Raw genomic sequence first — 17,018 nt, 5'->3', positions numbered from 1 at the left:
TCCCAGTATTGTTTTTATGATTGCTTCTCCTCACTGAAGCCTGAAGTGATGTCTGGTTGGACCGAGCAGGATCTCGCCCAAATCCTGCAGGTTTCTGGAAGTCGGGTCTATTCTGGGCTGCTGCTGACGCTCTGCTGGGGGCATTTGTCATCTGCCAGGTCAAACACACACAACCACATCACTTGAGCACAGTTGTATACAGACATACATACATACTAACTTGCATAATTTAAATCAATGAGAAGAGTGAAATATTACAGCAAATGAGGCAAAAAAAAATCAATCATTTTGCTGGTTGCATGACAAAACTTGACATTACTGCCCCCCTGATTTTTGTAGGTATTACATCTTGCATGTATACTATATACACTGTATTACTTCATGTTGCCTTGAATATCTAAAAAGAAACTAAAACACAAAGTCCATGTAGGGGTTATATAGTCCTTTTATTTGGTTTAACTGAAAGTCGATATTAAAACATAAGCAAATACAGCAATAAATATGAAAAAACAAACATTTAAAATAGTGATTCCATTTGTTTTATGGGAACCCAATTATACACATTCTTCTTTATAAGGTGGTTTAATATGAGAGCGTGATATTTTGGGAGGCAATGTCAGCAACTGAGGTCGTCTTGTCTTGACAAAGGGTTTAAACTTTAAGATGATATAGAAAGGAAAGCAAATTCATATACGAGAGTAACGTTCAAGTGATTGGGCCCTGCAATACTTTAGTGGCTTCCCTGCAAAGGAACTAAAGATCTAAACTGAGAGCAGCTGTCGTACGATTGATTGATGAGAGAAATGACTGAAACATATCTGATCACACAGGCCAATGGGTGAATGCGTAGTCAGATACAGTGGATAATGAGGAGCTACTTGTTTCAGCCTGTGCTATGCCGGGTGAGACTACAGACTGTGGCAGCAGACAGACCGACAGACAGTAAAAAGACAGACATGCATACAGAGAGACAGACAGACAGACAGACAGATATAACTCCTTTATCTTTAGAATGTACAGCGGTACACTGCTGCGGGTTTAGGTGCGGTACAGCAACATCCTCTCAGCGCAGACCTGGCCGACCAAGCCGGCGTACTGGCCCACCTCCGGCTCGTCACTGGGGCCTTTACGTTTGCGGGAGTACACGACGTACGGCATGACCGTCCGCCTGTACAGCACCAGAGTTCTGCCCACATCCTTCAGCACCCGGGCATCGTCTGGACAAACAGAGAGAGACGTGGAGACATAATGAGGTTCATTGTAGCCACAGTAAGTACAAGTAATCCTGTCCTTATTTTCCCTTTTTTACATGACTTAACCTCCGAGTGGCTTGGCAAGAATACACCATTATTCAGAGGAACTGTTGGACGAATATAAAGCATTTCCCCGTAGCACAAATTTCCCCTGGAGTCGTGGTGTGTAAGTGGGCCGGCTAGTTGCCCTTGTTTACAGGGTCTTGCTCCCCCACTGGCTTGCCAAACTCGGCATCTCATTAGGTCTTGTGTCATAAAGCCTGCCAGCTCCCCCCAGACCAGTGAAAACACGCTCAATCTCCAAAGTCTGCATGTTCAGCAGCAAAGAATGGTCCTCTGGAGAGATGGATGGAAAAAAGAGGTGAAAAATGATGACCCCCTCACTCTGCTGCCTCCAGGAGTGTGAAGCTGAGCCAAGCTGCGCACCGCACACGCCAACAATCCAACTGGACATGCAAGTGGGACGTACAGTATAAACACAGATAACTATACACACATGTACTGCTCATACAAGTAGGTACACACACGCATGCCTCAATACCCACAGTGAGTGCTCATCATCTTCCTACTCCGTTTAAAATATAAATCATGACCTCTCAATGCCCACCCCTTACACATTCTACACAACAACTTCATCCAATCAGAACATTCCATTGGTAGCACTTCCCTTTCAGGAAGTAAAGACGACAGTAGAGTCCTGGATTGGCCTGGTAGATGACACTGAGCAGAGCATTTCTGGCTGTGGAGTTGAGTGTAGTGGTCTGCCAGGACCATGGCAACAGATCAGTGAGAATCAGTCATCAACAGAAGGGAGTTAGATTTGGTATTAATAGAGTTCAGGGCCATCTCACTCACCACTACTGCTCCCCTATCTATACCCATGTGGTCAACAGCTGAGCAACCCAGGTGGTACGAGCAGTGTGTGTGTGTGTGTGTGTGTGTGTGTGTGTGTGTGTGTGTGTGTGTGTGTGTGTGTGTGTGTGTGTGTGTGTGTGTGTGTGTGTGCGTGTGTGCGTGTGTGCGTGCGTGCGTGTGTATGAATTCCTAGAAAATTCATGAAAGCGCCAACAAATACCATCCCGGCACACCAAAAAATAAACTTGGAAAGTAGACAATACAAACGCAGCAAGAAAAAGGCTTCTCTCGTGCCAGATGAAGAAGATGTTGTAGCACAATCGAAAACATGGGAAACCCAACTGTGTAAACACATCAAGCAATCTGCTGAAACTCATATAAATCAACATAACTAAATAATCTTTGGAACTGTGATTTGTTAGGAGGAGGATACAGATCTGAAGTCTCAAAGATAAAAGACAATATTAATTAAACAATAGCCACTCTATTTATTATAATTATCTGCAACATTTTTGCCAAATTCCACTCTCTACAAAGAGCAGGGCAACAAAGAGATAAGGCCCCAGGCTGCTGAGATCTCACATTTCTTATCTCAATAATGACATAACCATATTTCAAACCGCACTGTAGAATCATGTTTTATTTATTAGCCTAATTTCCCTGCTCAGTAACGCCCCAACTATGGTGTTTTCCCCCTCATTGAAATACTGCCGAGTTGCAAAATTGCGGAATGCTTAATAGCGGCCTAAACTTCAAATGACGAAAATCAGCAATATGTTAAACCTCACTTCTGGGAGCGGATGGCTTTCAAAAGATGTAAATATGTTATGTAACTTCCACAAGCCCATCATTTTGGCTCCGTGAAGTACCACTGTGTGCTGATGTGAGGAAAGCAAACATATTCAAAGATACAGTCCTCAATAACTTAGGCTGTCCTCAGCATTGGCTCTCTGTGCAGTGTGTCCCCATGGTCTTTATCACAGTTTGACAGCCCAGTTACAATGATTTGTCAAAGTTGCACGTAACCATTCCAGGGTTTGATACTAGGCTGTGAAGAGGCTCGTTAATTAATAAACACTTTACATAGCAGTGCACGGGGGCTTGAAGCTTTAAGCTGGTCTATTAACCTCTACAGTAATACTGAACAGAGCTCAGAGACGATCTATCTCTCTCACTCCAGGCAATCCAAACATCCGCTCCTCACATAAACAACTTTCCCTCTCTTCTTCACTCGCGCCATGCAGCATCAATGCTCCTCTTCTACTTCTGAGTGGCTCCAGACCTCCTTTCCGTCAACCCCACCGGACGTCCAGTGACACGCCACTCCTGGGTCGCGGCCCTCCGAGGTCAGGGTTCAGGGGTCGGAGGGAAGAGGAGTGGTGATGGGTCGGCCTGGGAGTGAGAGGGTCAGGGCTGGAGCTGCAGGCCTTGACACCTCGCCACGCTCCTTTCTCTCTTTCCATCCATCTGCAGCTTTCAAAACACTTGCTTAACACCGGATGCTGGTCAATAGCAGGCCATAGGGTTATGCTCCGCATAAGACCACTTCCTATGACCCAATGTTCCAAAATCAAAATAGGACTTAAGCATGAAAAGAAAAAGGCCAACATGGCGGTGTCGTAAGTAAAGAGACCGTTCTTTGACGGGATGACCTGGGTTCAAGCGCCTGTGTCAATGAGCATTCACCCAGCTGCCGTCGTCTTGAGCATGACACTGAAACCCTCACATTTTGAGTTATTATTAATGGCAGCAATAGTCGTATTCATGGAGCAGGAGAGATAAAAACTGAACTGCCATGTGCACTCTTAACATAAGAAATGGGAGTATGGGATATCAACTGTCCTCCTCTCTGCATTGGACCATTAGGACAGACAGGTTAAGAGTCGCTGAACCTTTTGAGGAGCAGGGCAAAGTAACTGATAGGGGGACTAAGGGAGACGGATGGTTTGCTAAAAACAAAGAAATTGCATACAAGTCATGTAAAATATACCAAGCCAATACAACTTATGTTAACATTTGTATGGGTATGTGAGTGTTTGTGTGTATGATCCAATAATTGTCTGGTTTGGCAAATGTTGGTGCCACTTAAAGTTCATGGGGCGAGTACATGCGTGTCACAGTTTTAGTATTAACCTACTGAATGGGCAACGATCCCACTATTCTGTCAAGCAAACACTGATTATGAGTGCGTGAGATTGTACATGTGTCCATGCAGAATGTGTCCGTGTATGTGTACGTCCTGTATGTACACTTGTGAATGGCCACAAAGACTGTCCGTGTCATGTAATCAATGCAGGCCAGCTTTAGACAGACTAGTGTAAACTTTAGATAAGCTCTCTTTACACACCTCATTAGGGCAGCGCTATGACCGGGTCACCCTGACAACATGAGTGAACATCCAGCACCCTATTCTGATTCAAGCCAGGGTGAAGCCAGGGGCACTATAGGCACGGCCTTACAGCAAGCATCAGATGGAACGAATGGGCTTAAGTGTTTAATTTGGTAATTATATTGACATTTTTAGGGTGGTGGCCCCGTTTGTTCTTGGGTTGAGTTCTGGCCCAGTTCCAGAATCAATCACAGGTAGGTGTTGCTAAACAACAACAGATGTATATGTATAGATACAATGTCCAGTTAATAGGGAACAATCAAAAGAAGATGATACCATTGTGTTATAGCATACTTGCTCACTATGCTCAAGCTGACCACTTGCCATAATTATTATTATTTTAGTTCATTCTATAGATAACCAAATGTGATTGCTCTACTTACTCCTTAAAAGATACCCAGCAATGACACAGAGCGAGCTGACCTGCTGACTGACTGACCACCGAGCATATTACTGGAGAACCTGGCAACCTTCCCACTGTCACCGCTATCTGGCGCGGACCATGTTGAATTGAAGTTCGGCAGATGTTGGCTACGATCTCGAGAGCGAACCGCTGAACTAGGACTGGAACAGCATTCAAACAGCCAGGCCTAAAATAATGTCCAGTCCTGTCCAAGAACAATAGTCCGTGCAGGAACAGCGGCACCACAAGCTGCAGACACATGAAAAACATGCGAACACACACCACGGTGAAAGAAACACACCGCCAATTTGTCCTCAGTAAATTGTGCCTAGTCAGGGATTAATACTGTGATGGAGAGTAAAAGGTCAGACCGACCACTGGCTAAACAGTTGGTAGGTCATTTACACCCTGGCCATTAACAAATTGTTAAATACCTTTCCTTCTCCTGGGCGTGGTGATTTCACCACCCATTAAATCAACAACAAAGGCTTGCCTAGGAATCAAAGACAGCTTAGTTTCCACGACAAACCTATAATTTAGCATCCCTGTTTGGCGACGGTGCCGTCAGTGCTGACAAACTTTCCTGTTCCATAACATCATCTGTACCTGAAAAATGAAAGACGAGACAGGAAAGAAGCTTGATTGTCAGGAAGGTGGATTTTCCCTTCACAGTTCGGCGTGTTAGTTTTAACCTCCCTGCACGCTGTGAGTCCAAGTATGACCTCAGCCTGACAGCATAATGGAGGGCTGTTTGTACACATACATATCTCACTTTCCTGTCAATCCAACCCCCTTCATTGTACTGTGCCCTCTGCATCCTGCTGCCAATGTATGGTACCAGCCTCCCTCCCTTTCACTTTTCAACATGTAAAATCACATATATCACAGCACGTCACTCTCCCTCCCTCCTTCTCTTCCTCCCTCCCTCCTCCATCGCTTCTTCTCCCACCAATCCCTGTCTTTCTTTTTAAGTCTGGGGCCATTTCATACTTTATGCAGCTTCTTTCCTCCCACAGACATATATGTTCTAACACCGAAAGATAAATGAGCCGAAGGAAAATAAACGCCAGCTTCGAGGGAAAAATAACTTTCCCTCATTGATACTGACACACTTTTTAATTCAGAGAGCAGTGAGTAATTCTGTGGAACTTTTATGTATAATGCAATTTTCACCAAGCCAGTAACTGTAATGTAATTACTGAAAAATGCAACATTAGTGTATTACATTCCTATGTAACTTGAAATGTAAATTAATTACACTAATGGATTACTTTGCATTACCCCCAATAGTGATGCTATATTAATTATATTGGTTATCCTTGAGATTTTGTAAAATGTGGACATGAGTAGGGTCCAAAAGTGAGGTGAGGAGTCAGTGGTTTGATCTAAAATATGTATGAGTGTACCATCTAGTACCAAGGGCCACATGAAGTATTTGTTTGATGTAGATATGAGCTGCTTGACCTTGCAAACACCCGCAATAGTGCCAAACTCTCCTTTCTATTCCTTGCCTCCTCCTATTCCGGACGGAGGACCATGTGCTCAGAGATGCTAGAACTCCACTGACCCCGGTTCAGTGACTGCACACCATGTTGTAGCAGGCTGACTAGTTTCTATTCACTGCCACAGTGGAACTAGATCAGATTTTAACACAGGGTTCCTCCAAGATACCACATAGATGGCAATGGAGAAATCAAGAACAAGCCGACAGAGGCAGGGCAGCTTGTTTGCAATACTGTCATACATTAATCATGATAAAAGTGTGAGTGTTACACAGATGTACCTGCATCTGTGCCTGTACTTGCACATATATGTACCTGCGTCAGAGTCCTGGTTGAAACGGGCATAGCGGGTTTTCTCCAGCTGAGGCAGGCATTGCTCTACTGGCACCCACACATAGGTTTCTGGGCAGAGGAGGTCTGCAGGTCGGTACTTCCTCTGGAAGAAGATAGAAAGGGAGAGATAGAGAAGTTATACCACTTTCACACCATGCTAGTGACCCTTTAGTTTGAAGAATGACAGAATGTAATCTGACCCTGCTGAAGTGACCCTGCTTAGGATCAGGGCTGAGACCTGGATCAGACTCTGCTCTGCTGAAACTACGCTTGCACTGTGGAGTGCTATGTCAATGAACACAAAATGTAAACACACCAGCATATCGTAATGTGTGCTGGCCTGAGGGCTGCAAGTCTTGTGTTTGACCGAACATTTTGAATGGAAAGTAAACCAAGCTTAACAAAAACAGCTGTGAGAAAAAAAAAGAGGGAGAAACTCCATTATCAAGGACCTGGGTTCCATCACATGGCTCCAAACAAACACAAACTGCCAAGATAACTCTCTAAACAAGCAGGCGCCTCGAACTGGACCGCTGCACCATCTCAACACACACAATCGCATGACAATAAACTGTCGGACAAAGACTCCATTCCATCAACACTCTACATCTACTGCGGTTATACAATGTTGGTTGTTATACCTAAAAACAGATGGATCTGCTATTAGACTTGTTGAATGTTTGTATACCAAGATCAAAATTGTTAAAAGCATAGGCTGAAGTTGAGAAACAGGACCAAAACGTGACCTCTTTGGTGACTGTGATAAAATACCCCAACCCAGGAAAATACTGTTGTTTTGCAGCCATTGTGATCATAGCCCATTTGTTAACGGCGCCGTACTGTATGGAAACTATGCTGCCTGTTTTCACAAGCGGAATGAAATGGCACGAGGATGAACCAGGCTGCTTTTATGAAAAAAATGAAAAACAGAGGACATTTTGGAGGGACTGTGGTATTCAATGACAGTCAGAGTCCCCCAGCTCTGCCCTCAAGTGGAGTCAGCACTTTACTCTGCCCCATAATTAGGTGAAGGGGTACAGGGGAATGCAGAAAATGTACCACTAAATTCATTTGGTTATACAAAACAAAAATGCGCAGGCCAAGGCCAGGGTGAGGGCTGCAGGAGAAAAGGGGAATTCAGAAAGGAGCAAAAAAAGACACTGATGTCCTCTAAGTGCTTCTGCTAACAGATGGAAAGTGGTGGAATGTGACGCATCTGTAGCTGCAATAGACACACAGACTGACTGGATGCTCGCCCATGTCCCAACAACCTCCCAACTGTCAGCACACACCACGCTGTGCACTCTCACACTCTCTAAACTCTATAGATTCCTTCAACACCACAGAGGGACACACCTTTCAATGCAGCGCCCACACACACACACACACACACACACACACACACACACACACACCTGCACAGTAGTAGAAAACAGCCATACACAAACAGGCCTCTTTAACCCTGACACCACAAATCACCCTGGATGAGAAACACAAGGTGGAGAGTGAAAGGAAGGTTCAGAGACTCAAAGAGACACAAAGAGGTATGGTTGAGAATGAGAACACACAAGGGGAGACCAGTAGTTTTGCAACCACAGCATTAAGAAATTCGGTCCCATTTGAGTGTTTGCTTTGTATGAGTGAGTATTCGTAAGGGGAATAAGGTGGACTCATAATTTCTGAGGACCTATATTTCCTCTTTTTTTGGTTTGGATCCCAAATGCAGTCCAAAAATGATATACCAATCCCTGGCTTTAAACGTTTCAACAGAGATGACTATCCAAACAAAATTAGAGACAGAGGTTGGTCATGGCACAGGCACAATTCCTCAATTCTCCCCAAGAAAGTAGGAAAGGATAGAGAGAGAGGGACGAATGTAACTACATACGAAAGGACACCGTTATTAGCGGTCTGGAGTGGAGAAAAAGAAAGAAAAGTAGAGTCTGGTTTGCTGCTCACTATCTGTCCGCTGCCTCTCCTGATTGGACAGAAAGCGAAGACGGAGCTCAACTCCCCTCGATGAATTTTCCTTCTGACTTTGGCTTTACAGTCCTGTAATTCACAGCAACCACTGCAGCTTCTTTGGCCCATTTTCAGATGACTGTTTTCGGTTTTGGTGTCATCTCGCTCACAGTATCTGTCTCTTTATCTTGCAGTTACACTAGCAGAGAATTGAATAATTGTTTCCTGAAACTGAGATCATTGAAGAGTGGAGTGTGACCCCAACATCTGAAGGGTGGAAGTGAAACGGGGCTCAACCAGGGGTGTAAGGACACAAAGAGAGGCTACATTTATTTCTATTGAATAGGAAGATAGGCTTGTGTGTGTGTGTGTGTGTGTGTGTGTGTGTGTGTGTGTGTGTGTGTGTGTGTGTGTGTGTGTGTGTGTGTGTGTGTGTGTGTGTGTGTGTGTCCATACTAGACTGGTCTTCAGGCTTTCCACACAAAGCAAAACTTTTTTTTGTTTTGGCTGTCCTGTCTTCCTCCCTTTCCAAACCAATCCATCACCATTTTTCCGTTCCTTCCTTTTTCGCTGCCCTCGCATGTTCTGACAGATACGGAGGTGATGCTGACGACAGACAACCACTGAAAGGCTCATTTAGAGAAAAAGAGAGACATGGAGAAGGAACAAAAAAGCGGAGAAAAGAAGGAAACATACAAACTTCCCCACATATACTTGGCTGTCATCAGAGGTGTGAGAAATAAGAGGGAGATAGGAAGGAGATGGGGAAGAGTGAAAATTAGGTGCAGATGAGAAGAAGGGATGGTATTCAATGTCACAGAACCATGAGCTGATGGAAGTGATAGGAGAATTCCAAGTGCCAAGACAGGCTGGCCAAGCAGTGAGGAAGTGCTGAGGATAATGGAAAACACAAATACGGAGAACTAAGTAGACCCATTGTAAGAAGCAATTTTGTAAATTTCAAATTGTAACTGTAGATTTAAAAGATGGCTGAGGATGCACTCACAGCCAATTGTTGTACAACCTACTTTTTTTGCCTTGTGTTCGTTAATGAGTATGCAAAGGTCATTGGTTTACAGAAAAGCAATCTCTTACATAGCGGGTTCGCCAATGAACTCAACTTTCACGGGACAGAAGAAAATAACACATCTCATTTGAGTAACATGTTGCCCAGTGTAAACACTTACAAAACACCAATCGACAAAAGTAAATAAACACATATATTCATCAAACTTGACACAGTCACACAATACTTTGCTCATCTATCCAAGCGCCTGCCGACACAGCATCAGTCACTCCATTCAGACCATACAAACTCAACAGACACACACAAACATTGGGGCCCTGCTGTCAAAGTACATTTTATTACCAACTGAAAGACTCAACCACACAACTGTCTCATTCGACCGTTGTGCAGCCTTTTCCCAGTTTCTGTGTTGTCTCTCACACCTTAGGCCGATACCTCTGATTTATATGAAAAGCAATTGATCATAAACTGTGTGCTTCGCCGCGGCCAAAGAATCCTTGTGAAAACCTACACCGCGTTGGTCTACTGCTTTCTTTTCATCTTCCCTGCCTTGCTAGAAAGCAGATACAGTACATACATTTGATAGGCTGTGGGCATAATGCAGACTTTCACCCACCAAAAGTCACATAGCAGCTTTGTCAAAAATGATGCAGCTAAAGTTTGCATTGGTTTGAACACAAAAGTGAACTATTCACAATTTCGGAATCCTTTGAGGAGTTTTTTACCTTTGGATTGAAATTTCACTTCAACTGTTAAAAATAAATAAATGATTCTATAATATTCTTTATCTCACACATTATCTTTGTGTTGTGTCCCGATTCTTTTTATCACACTGGCATTTATTATTATCCTCAATGTTATTCAAATGTGCTAATATGATAAATAGACCTCTCGAGAGCTATGAAGACAAAACTCGTTTCTGACGGGGAGACTATTTGAGTCTGAAATGTGTCTTTGATTTACAGCTGCACAGCAGCATCAAGGCTCAAAGTGATTTTAATTCTGCAGAGAGACCAGAGGAGAAGTTGTGTATTGGGTGTCCATGTGTCCTAGGGTTTCCCTGCCTCCTGCCTTTACACTGACATCTGCTGCTGATTTCCTGCTCAAATCCCCAAATACGTTTTCATCCACCCTCCCCCAAGCTGTAAATATATTTGTGTGTAACTGCAATCTTTGTGGATTGTATTCTTATTAACAGTATCAGTAAAACTCTACAGAGAAATGCATTAGTTACACAATAATCTGCCGGTCAAAGGAACAACTACTCCAGAGTGAGACAGAGTGGCTCCACTAGTGTGATAGGAGGGTGGTCACAGAATGCTATGAGGTCATAGATGTTAGCCCCTCCTCTGACAGGACTATTTGTTTATAATATTTGTCTCTCCAAAAAACAGTTTTATCCAAAATCATTGTTCAATACAAAAGGAGCTTGTGTTATAAAACAGGAATTGAGCATGAGTACAATAGTGAATAGAATACTATGTCTGGATTACACACTGGCCAAGCACTCTCAGAAAGACATTTGACCCAAACACACAAATACGGTCAACGTGTCACATTTGTGGTCACTTCGCAGTACATTATTAAGCTGGTGTTCGCCCTGGACAAGCCTGAACTCAGAGGGGATACAAAGAGGCCCAGTGTGACCCAGAACCAAGCAGACCTAACCTAGAACAGCCCAGGCCAGCACCCTGACCCTGGGTCACATTCAGCCAATCTGAGTCAAAAGCCAATAAACACAGGCCCTGATCCCTACATCCCAACTCTCTCTCCAACATACAACTCTCACAATGACTCCCCTCTATCATTCTGGGCATGTTGAAACACAAGCATTCTCCCCAGACAAGGGTGCATTGCTGGGGGGCCTCTGGTTGCTGACGGACATATGTAAACAGCGTGGAACACACAAATACACATGCAGCTAGACAAATAGCATACCTAATAAGAAGCGAGGCGGCGGGACAGGGGGACAGCACCAATGAAAGACACATCCAAACAAACAATGTTGTTCTCCATCTCTGAACACTGCGCCCACTTTCACCACAGTCTGTGACAATATCTGTTTGTGTGTGAATGTGTGTGTGTTAGCACGACCTGAACATGTCTGGCATCTGCGTTTGTGGAGATTTACACTAACCACTGCTGTTTAAACACTTGGGGCCCACCAGGGCCTTTTCACCCTACTCAACACATTACCAGAGGACGACCTTCAAATAAATAAAGCATCCAGGCTGGTAACTCTCCCCCCTTGGGCCCCTGGACAACCCCCACTATCCCCACCTCTTCACAATTCTCCACCCCGCTCTGTCCCTGCACTCCCTTGCCTGGCTATGCGTCACGGCTCCATGGATGACAGGTTAATGAGGAGAAAATATTTTTACAGGATCACATTTCTGCGGAGCCCAGAGAACTAAGGGCAGTGCTTTTATGGGCATCAACTCACGGACTGGGCACTTTTATCTCTTTATCTCCTCTGGTCTTTATGGCTAGGCGAGCTGCTATGCGTGTTTGACACAGACCACAGCTTACTGACTTACAGTCAAAACCCCTGGCCCCTAATCTCAGTCTTAAAACCCCACCTCAAGCTCAGAACTAAAAGACCCAAACCCCGGCTCTCCACCCACTCTGAATGAATGTCTAACTGCATTATGAGGCCAACTCTTAATGCCCAGTAGTGCTTATCAACAATCTGAGCACCTCCCACTGCCAAAAAGAAACCGGGCATCTCAGACAACGTGGCGCAGCTGGAGCAGGTTTGAAAATAAATAGTAGAGAAGTTAATGGCAAGGCAAACACCTCAGGCTGGCAGCTAGAGGGCTCTGGATCTGCTCAGCATGACACCATCTCCAAGCTCTCTTTTTGCCCCTATGACCTTCACACCTCCCCCTCGATCGTCCCCTTCTTACCATCCACACCCCCTGACCCAACTTTGTCCGTCTACCAACAACACGACTGAATCGTCTGACCCGACCTTGTGAACTCTGCCCTCAAGACCCTCACCCTGTCAGCGCTCCTCCTGGGGGGTGCCAAGCAGTGGCTGGCCCCAGACTGTGCTGTAGCCTGTTAATGATTTGCTAAACACACAACTGTGGCAGGACAAAGGGAGAAAAAGAGATGATGTGGCATAAAAGAGAAGAATAATTATCAAAAACTTTAAACAAATATTTCTGCTGAGAGGGGCACTGTTGGTGGTCTGCTGTCGAGCTAAATCAAACAACGCTCTTTCTGTCAGAAAAGCTCCAATTTAAGACAGGGGGAGGGGGGGCTGGAAGGCAGGAGCGGGGTGTATGCTTTAGCTTAGAACTTTCGCAGAGAGGGTGAAAATGAGCTTGGGTATTATTTTGATGGGCACACATTTTCGAGCATGAGGATTATGGGAAGTCTTTGGCTATTGGCAGGGCAAAGAGAAATACCTTCCAAAACCTAAACAAATATTGCTTCATGTCAGGGTGAGAAGATGAAAGGGCAGAAAAAACAAAAGCATAAAAAAAGCCCCAGCATGCTCAACAACAAAGTACGACGGGGAAAAAAAAAGGAAGCGAGCACACCAGTTTTAACATGAAACACTATTCTCCCCACAGTAATCCTATACCACCTCCATTTGAACCACTGTGACTCAGTGCATACAAGCATGCAGATTTAACAATTTCAGAAACAAGATCTTTCTCACTGAAAAACACACGTCAAGCCTCTGCCTGTTAGCGCGGCAACAACAGTCACCGAAATTAACAAAATGTGTAGTATCATCTCTGAACGACATAATGCTATTCTGTTCAGCATGACATCATCTCTATCAATCTGTCATCCCAACCGGCATTGTGGCTGGTTTCTTGTGCCGCCGGCTCAGGAAAAGAAAGGAAAAGAAAGAGAAAAGGACAGGACTGTAAAGCCCACAAAACACAAATTCAGTTCTACACAAAACTGTAGTTCACAACAAAACTTAATCATAAAGGAATTCTGTACCCTCATGAACAAAATCCGGCACATCTATTGGCCCTCATAGCCGGAGGGGGCCCCATCTGGGAATGCCCCACCTTCGGATGCCTCAGACTCACCCACCGTCACTCTTAATCTACCAAGATGTACACCCAAGTGACAGAGAATGAGAGGTCACGCACGCACACATAACAGCAGTGAGCTCTGAGAGTGAAAATAACATGCATGCGTTCCCCTGATAGCTCTGAGCTCTGAGCTCTTAGCATGTCATGACCTGCAACTGCGTACCTGTATTTTCAGAGGTTGGTGGGCCTGAGTGTGAGATGACACTGACATACTGTAGGCTGCTAGTCATACAGTCTACATAGTCATAACTAGCAGAGTGGCATGTGTCTTTTCCTTAATTTCGAGCCAGTTGATCAGAGCCGCAAAAAATGAAGCGGTGACAGAGACAAACTCAGACGACCAGAAGAGAAGAGGAATGACGGGAACGAGAAACCCACAGTATACATTATTTATCTTTGGAAACATTCCATGGGCAGGCGTGTACATGTTGTCCTGAGAAAATGATGTTAAATGAACTTGCAAGAGCCAAAGGGCACTTTGTCGTCTCTAATTGATATAATAATAGCCGAGCTCCTGCTGCAGTGTGACAGAAAAGCCTGTGGGCAAACATTGATTAAGGAAAACATTTAGCATAACGACAACTGACAGAAACTGAGAGCAAATTCTTTCATCTGTGGGACCTCAACAGATTCTTCCACACACTGGTTGACACCTGGATGGATTCATTTCAGGCCTGCATGATTAAGAAGGTTTGGCCATGCGAAAAACGGCAGGTTGTTGCAGGAGAAATGACTCCCTGGCTGTTTGTTGTTTGTGGGCATGGAGGACTCAGGTTGAAAGGGAATAGAGGTGCAGCTGCCACTAAAGGGCTCCTTAAACGTTGGTGAAGTACGACCGAGAAACAAATAAGCCTTTTCATCTTGCCTCCTTTTCTCATTTGGCACAGTTTGTCACTCCTATTTTCCTCTCCATCTGTCCTCTTCCTCCTCCTTTCACTCATTTTGCCCACTCCTTCTTTCTTCGTCTCTGTGGAAAATTTAATGGTTTCCTGGGCTCAGAGCGAGACATTCTTTCACTGTGAACAATAATAACAAGACTAAGGGCCACTTTATGTAACCCTCTCGCTCCCTCACCAACTGGGTAAAACTGGGCATTCTGTCCCGTGCATGTTTAAGTGTGCAAGTGCATGTTTTTAGTGTGTGCATACATGCATGCAACTGAAAAGTCCTTGAACTGCTAAGGTCAGGTATTGCAGTTAAAGCTATCTGAATGAAAGCCTCATTCTATATCAAATCTGCTTATTCTGTGTGTGTGTGTGTGTGTGTGTGTGTGTGTGTGTGTGTGTGTGTGTGTGTGTGTGTGTGTGTGTATATTATGTTATGTGTTTCACATGCTCTTAATGCGAGCGTTATTTGAGGAAAGTTATTGAAACCGGAAAAAATAAACAGAAAATTATTTGAGTTGAGAATCAGCTACGAAACTACCATTTACACGGGTTAGGGTAAAACAAAACGTCTTGCTGGTGTCAGGATATTACTGTAGATGCAGACACAAGCTTGCTCTTTTTAGAGACCACAGGAATGTGTGTGCACTTCTGTCGCCAGAGTACTCCAGACGCTCCAGTACATGCTTGCAAAACTACATGTACTCTGTCAGCGTTTCATATTTGCCCACAAGCTGTGAACAAACAAATTTACAACTTATTGAAGGCTCGGTTACTATGTTACCACTCTGATGGCTCTAAGCCTTGCTTGAGGGCGAGAAAAAGAAGGGCCAAGACCTTTGGTCTCATTTAGCTTCCAACAGCTTCACCTTCTGCTCTCCACAGCTCAACATCACAGGGCCACAGAGGGCCGAGGGCCGAGGGACAAGGGAAAGGAGCCAAGGGCAGGATGTCACGTCTAGCTCTGAGCCCACCAGCCAAACCAGCAAGGCTCTGTGGGACACTCCGTCCCAGCTTTGACAACAAAGGAGAGGACTCAACACTGGCCAGGCAGCCCCCTGTTCCTGGCCAGAATCCAGGTCTTCCAGGTTCCTTTAAGGCTGTGCTTCAGGACCACGTCTAGGGTTGGTATTGATTAAAAGGTTTCAAACAGGACATGATGAGGTGTCACTTTGCAGAAGAGACTTGATCCCAATACAGAACTCAGAATTTCAGAATGGAAACAGAAAAGTCACAACAAAAGAACGAAAGAACAGCAAGGGAGAGGCTTAAAAAAAGAGTGTTACTTGACTAATCCTTTTAAGATCTCTGCTGTATGCTGTCGATGACAACTATGTAGCGTGATCCATGTAAAACTTTTCATAATGATGTTGGTGTCAATTACCAACACAAAGCATTTGTATTGTAGTAGGCATTTGATAACAAAAAATAACTAATAATATGCTGATATTGTGAAAACTGACTGCTACGTTGCTGAGTGGATGGCATCTTCAGCACGAGGGGTTTCCAGTTTTGAGGGGTCAAACATTAGCTAAGTGGTGATGTGAACCCTACAGGGGGATGTGTGTTAGTGTGCACATGATAAGTGGGTACAGAGAGTCCCCTGAAATGGGAAGGACGATTGAGAAGGGGAGGGTAAGATTGAAAAAAAGGAGTAGTGTTCAAAGGGTTTGAGAAATGTCCAACAGTGTTCAAGCGCTGCTGTTTTGGTCCTTACAGAAGTGAGCAGCAGGACTGAGATCCAGAAACAAGTAAACCTCCAACACAATAACTCCGTAGTTTAAGGGCTCTCCATCTTAAAGCCTTGAACAATTTCACAGTATGTCTGTGCATTAATGAACTGCTTGTGCTCATATGCAAATCAGATCATGTAGTAAGACACTGTGCATGTGTTGAGAGTGTGTTTGGGCGCAGGTTTGGGTCTGTGGGAGTGTGTGAGCCCAAAGGTGGGAACTAGGCAACCTTCTCACCCTTGTTCTATGTCCTTCCCCAAGGGTAAAATAGAAAGAAGTCGGCATAAAAGGGAGGTTGTGAACAAGACCCTGCAAAGGCAAACACACAACAGATATGGGGGTGGGGTGGGGAGGTAAATACCAATGCAGCAGCGCCTAGGAGCTGTGGTAACAGCGTTCATAGACAATAATGTGATCAGAGTTCCATACACATATACACAGAAACATACACACAGAGTAAACACAATCACACGCATTCCATACAGAGACACCCAAACAGAAGGAATAGGCAATGCACTGTGCAGAACCAAAAACAAGATGCAAATGTTAAAAAAAACAACAAGTGGCACTTTGCCATAATCCCCATCAAGACATCAGCTTCCCATGGACAGCGAAA

General features: G+C 44.5%; 1 protein-coding gene across 4 annotated transcripts in view; it reads right to left on the bottom strand.

Moving 5' to 3' along the window:
* Nucleotides 1-427: 427 nt before the first annotated feature.
* Nucleotides 428-17,018, bottom strand: part of ate1 (arginyltransferase 1) — a 44,563-nt gene continuing 27,972 nt past the window's right edge. For all 4 annotated transcript variants that reach the window (XM_076164518.1, XM_076164495.1, XM_076164502.1 and 1 more), the window contains 2 exons: nt 6,718-6,838; nt 428-1,217 (listed from right to left, as the gene is read on the bottom strand). In XM_076164518.1, coding sequence (XP_076020633.1) covers nt 1,039-1,217; nt 6,718-6,838 — 300 coding nt within the window. In that variant the 3' untranslated portion in view covers nt 428-1,038. The remainder of the gene's footprint in view (nt 1,218-6,717; nt 6,839-17,018) is intronic.

This window comes from Genypterus blacodes, unplaced genomic scaffold (genome assembly GCF_046128005.1).
Source record: "Genypterus blacodes isolate CSIRO-AG114 ecotype Tasmania unplaced genomic scaffold, CSIRO-AGI_Gbla_v1 ptg000012l_1, whole genome shotgun sequence".
NCBI lineage: Eukaryota > Metazoa > Chordata > Actinopteri > Ophidiiformes > Ophidiidae > Genypterus > Genypterus blacodes.
This window is presented reverse-complemented; position numbering and strand designations above follow the sequence as displayed.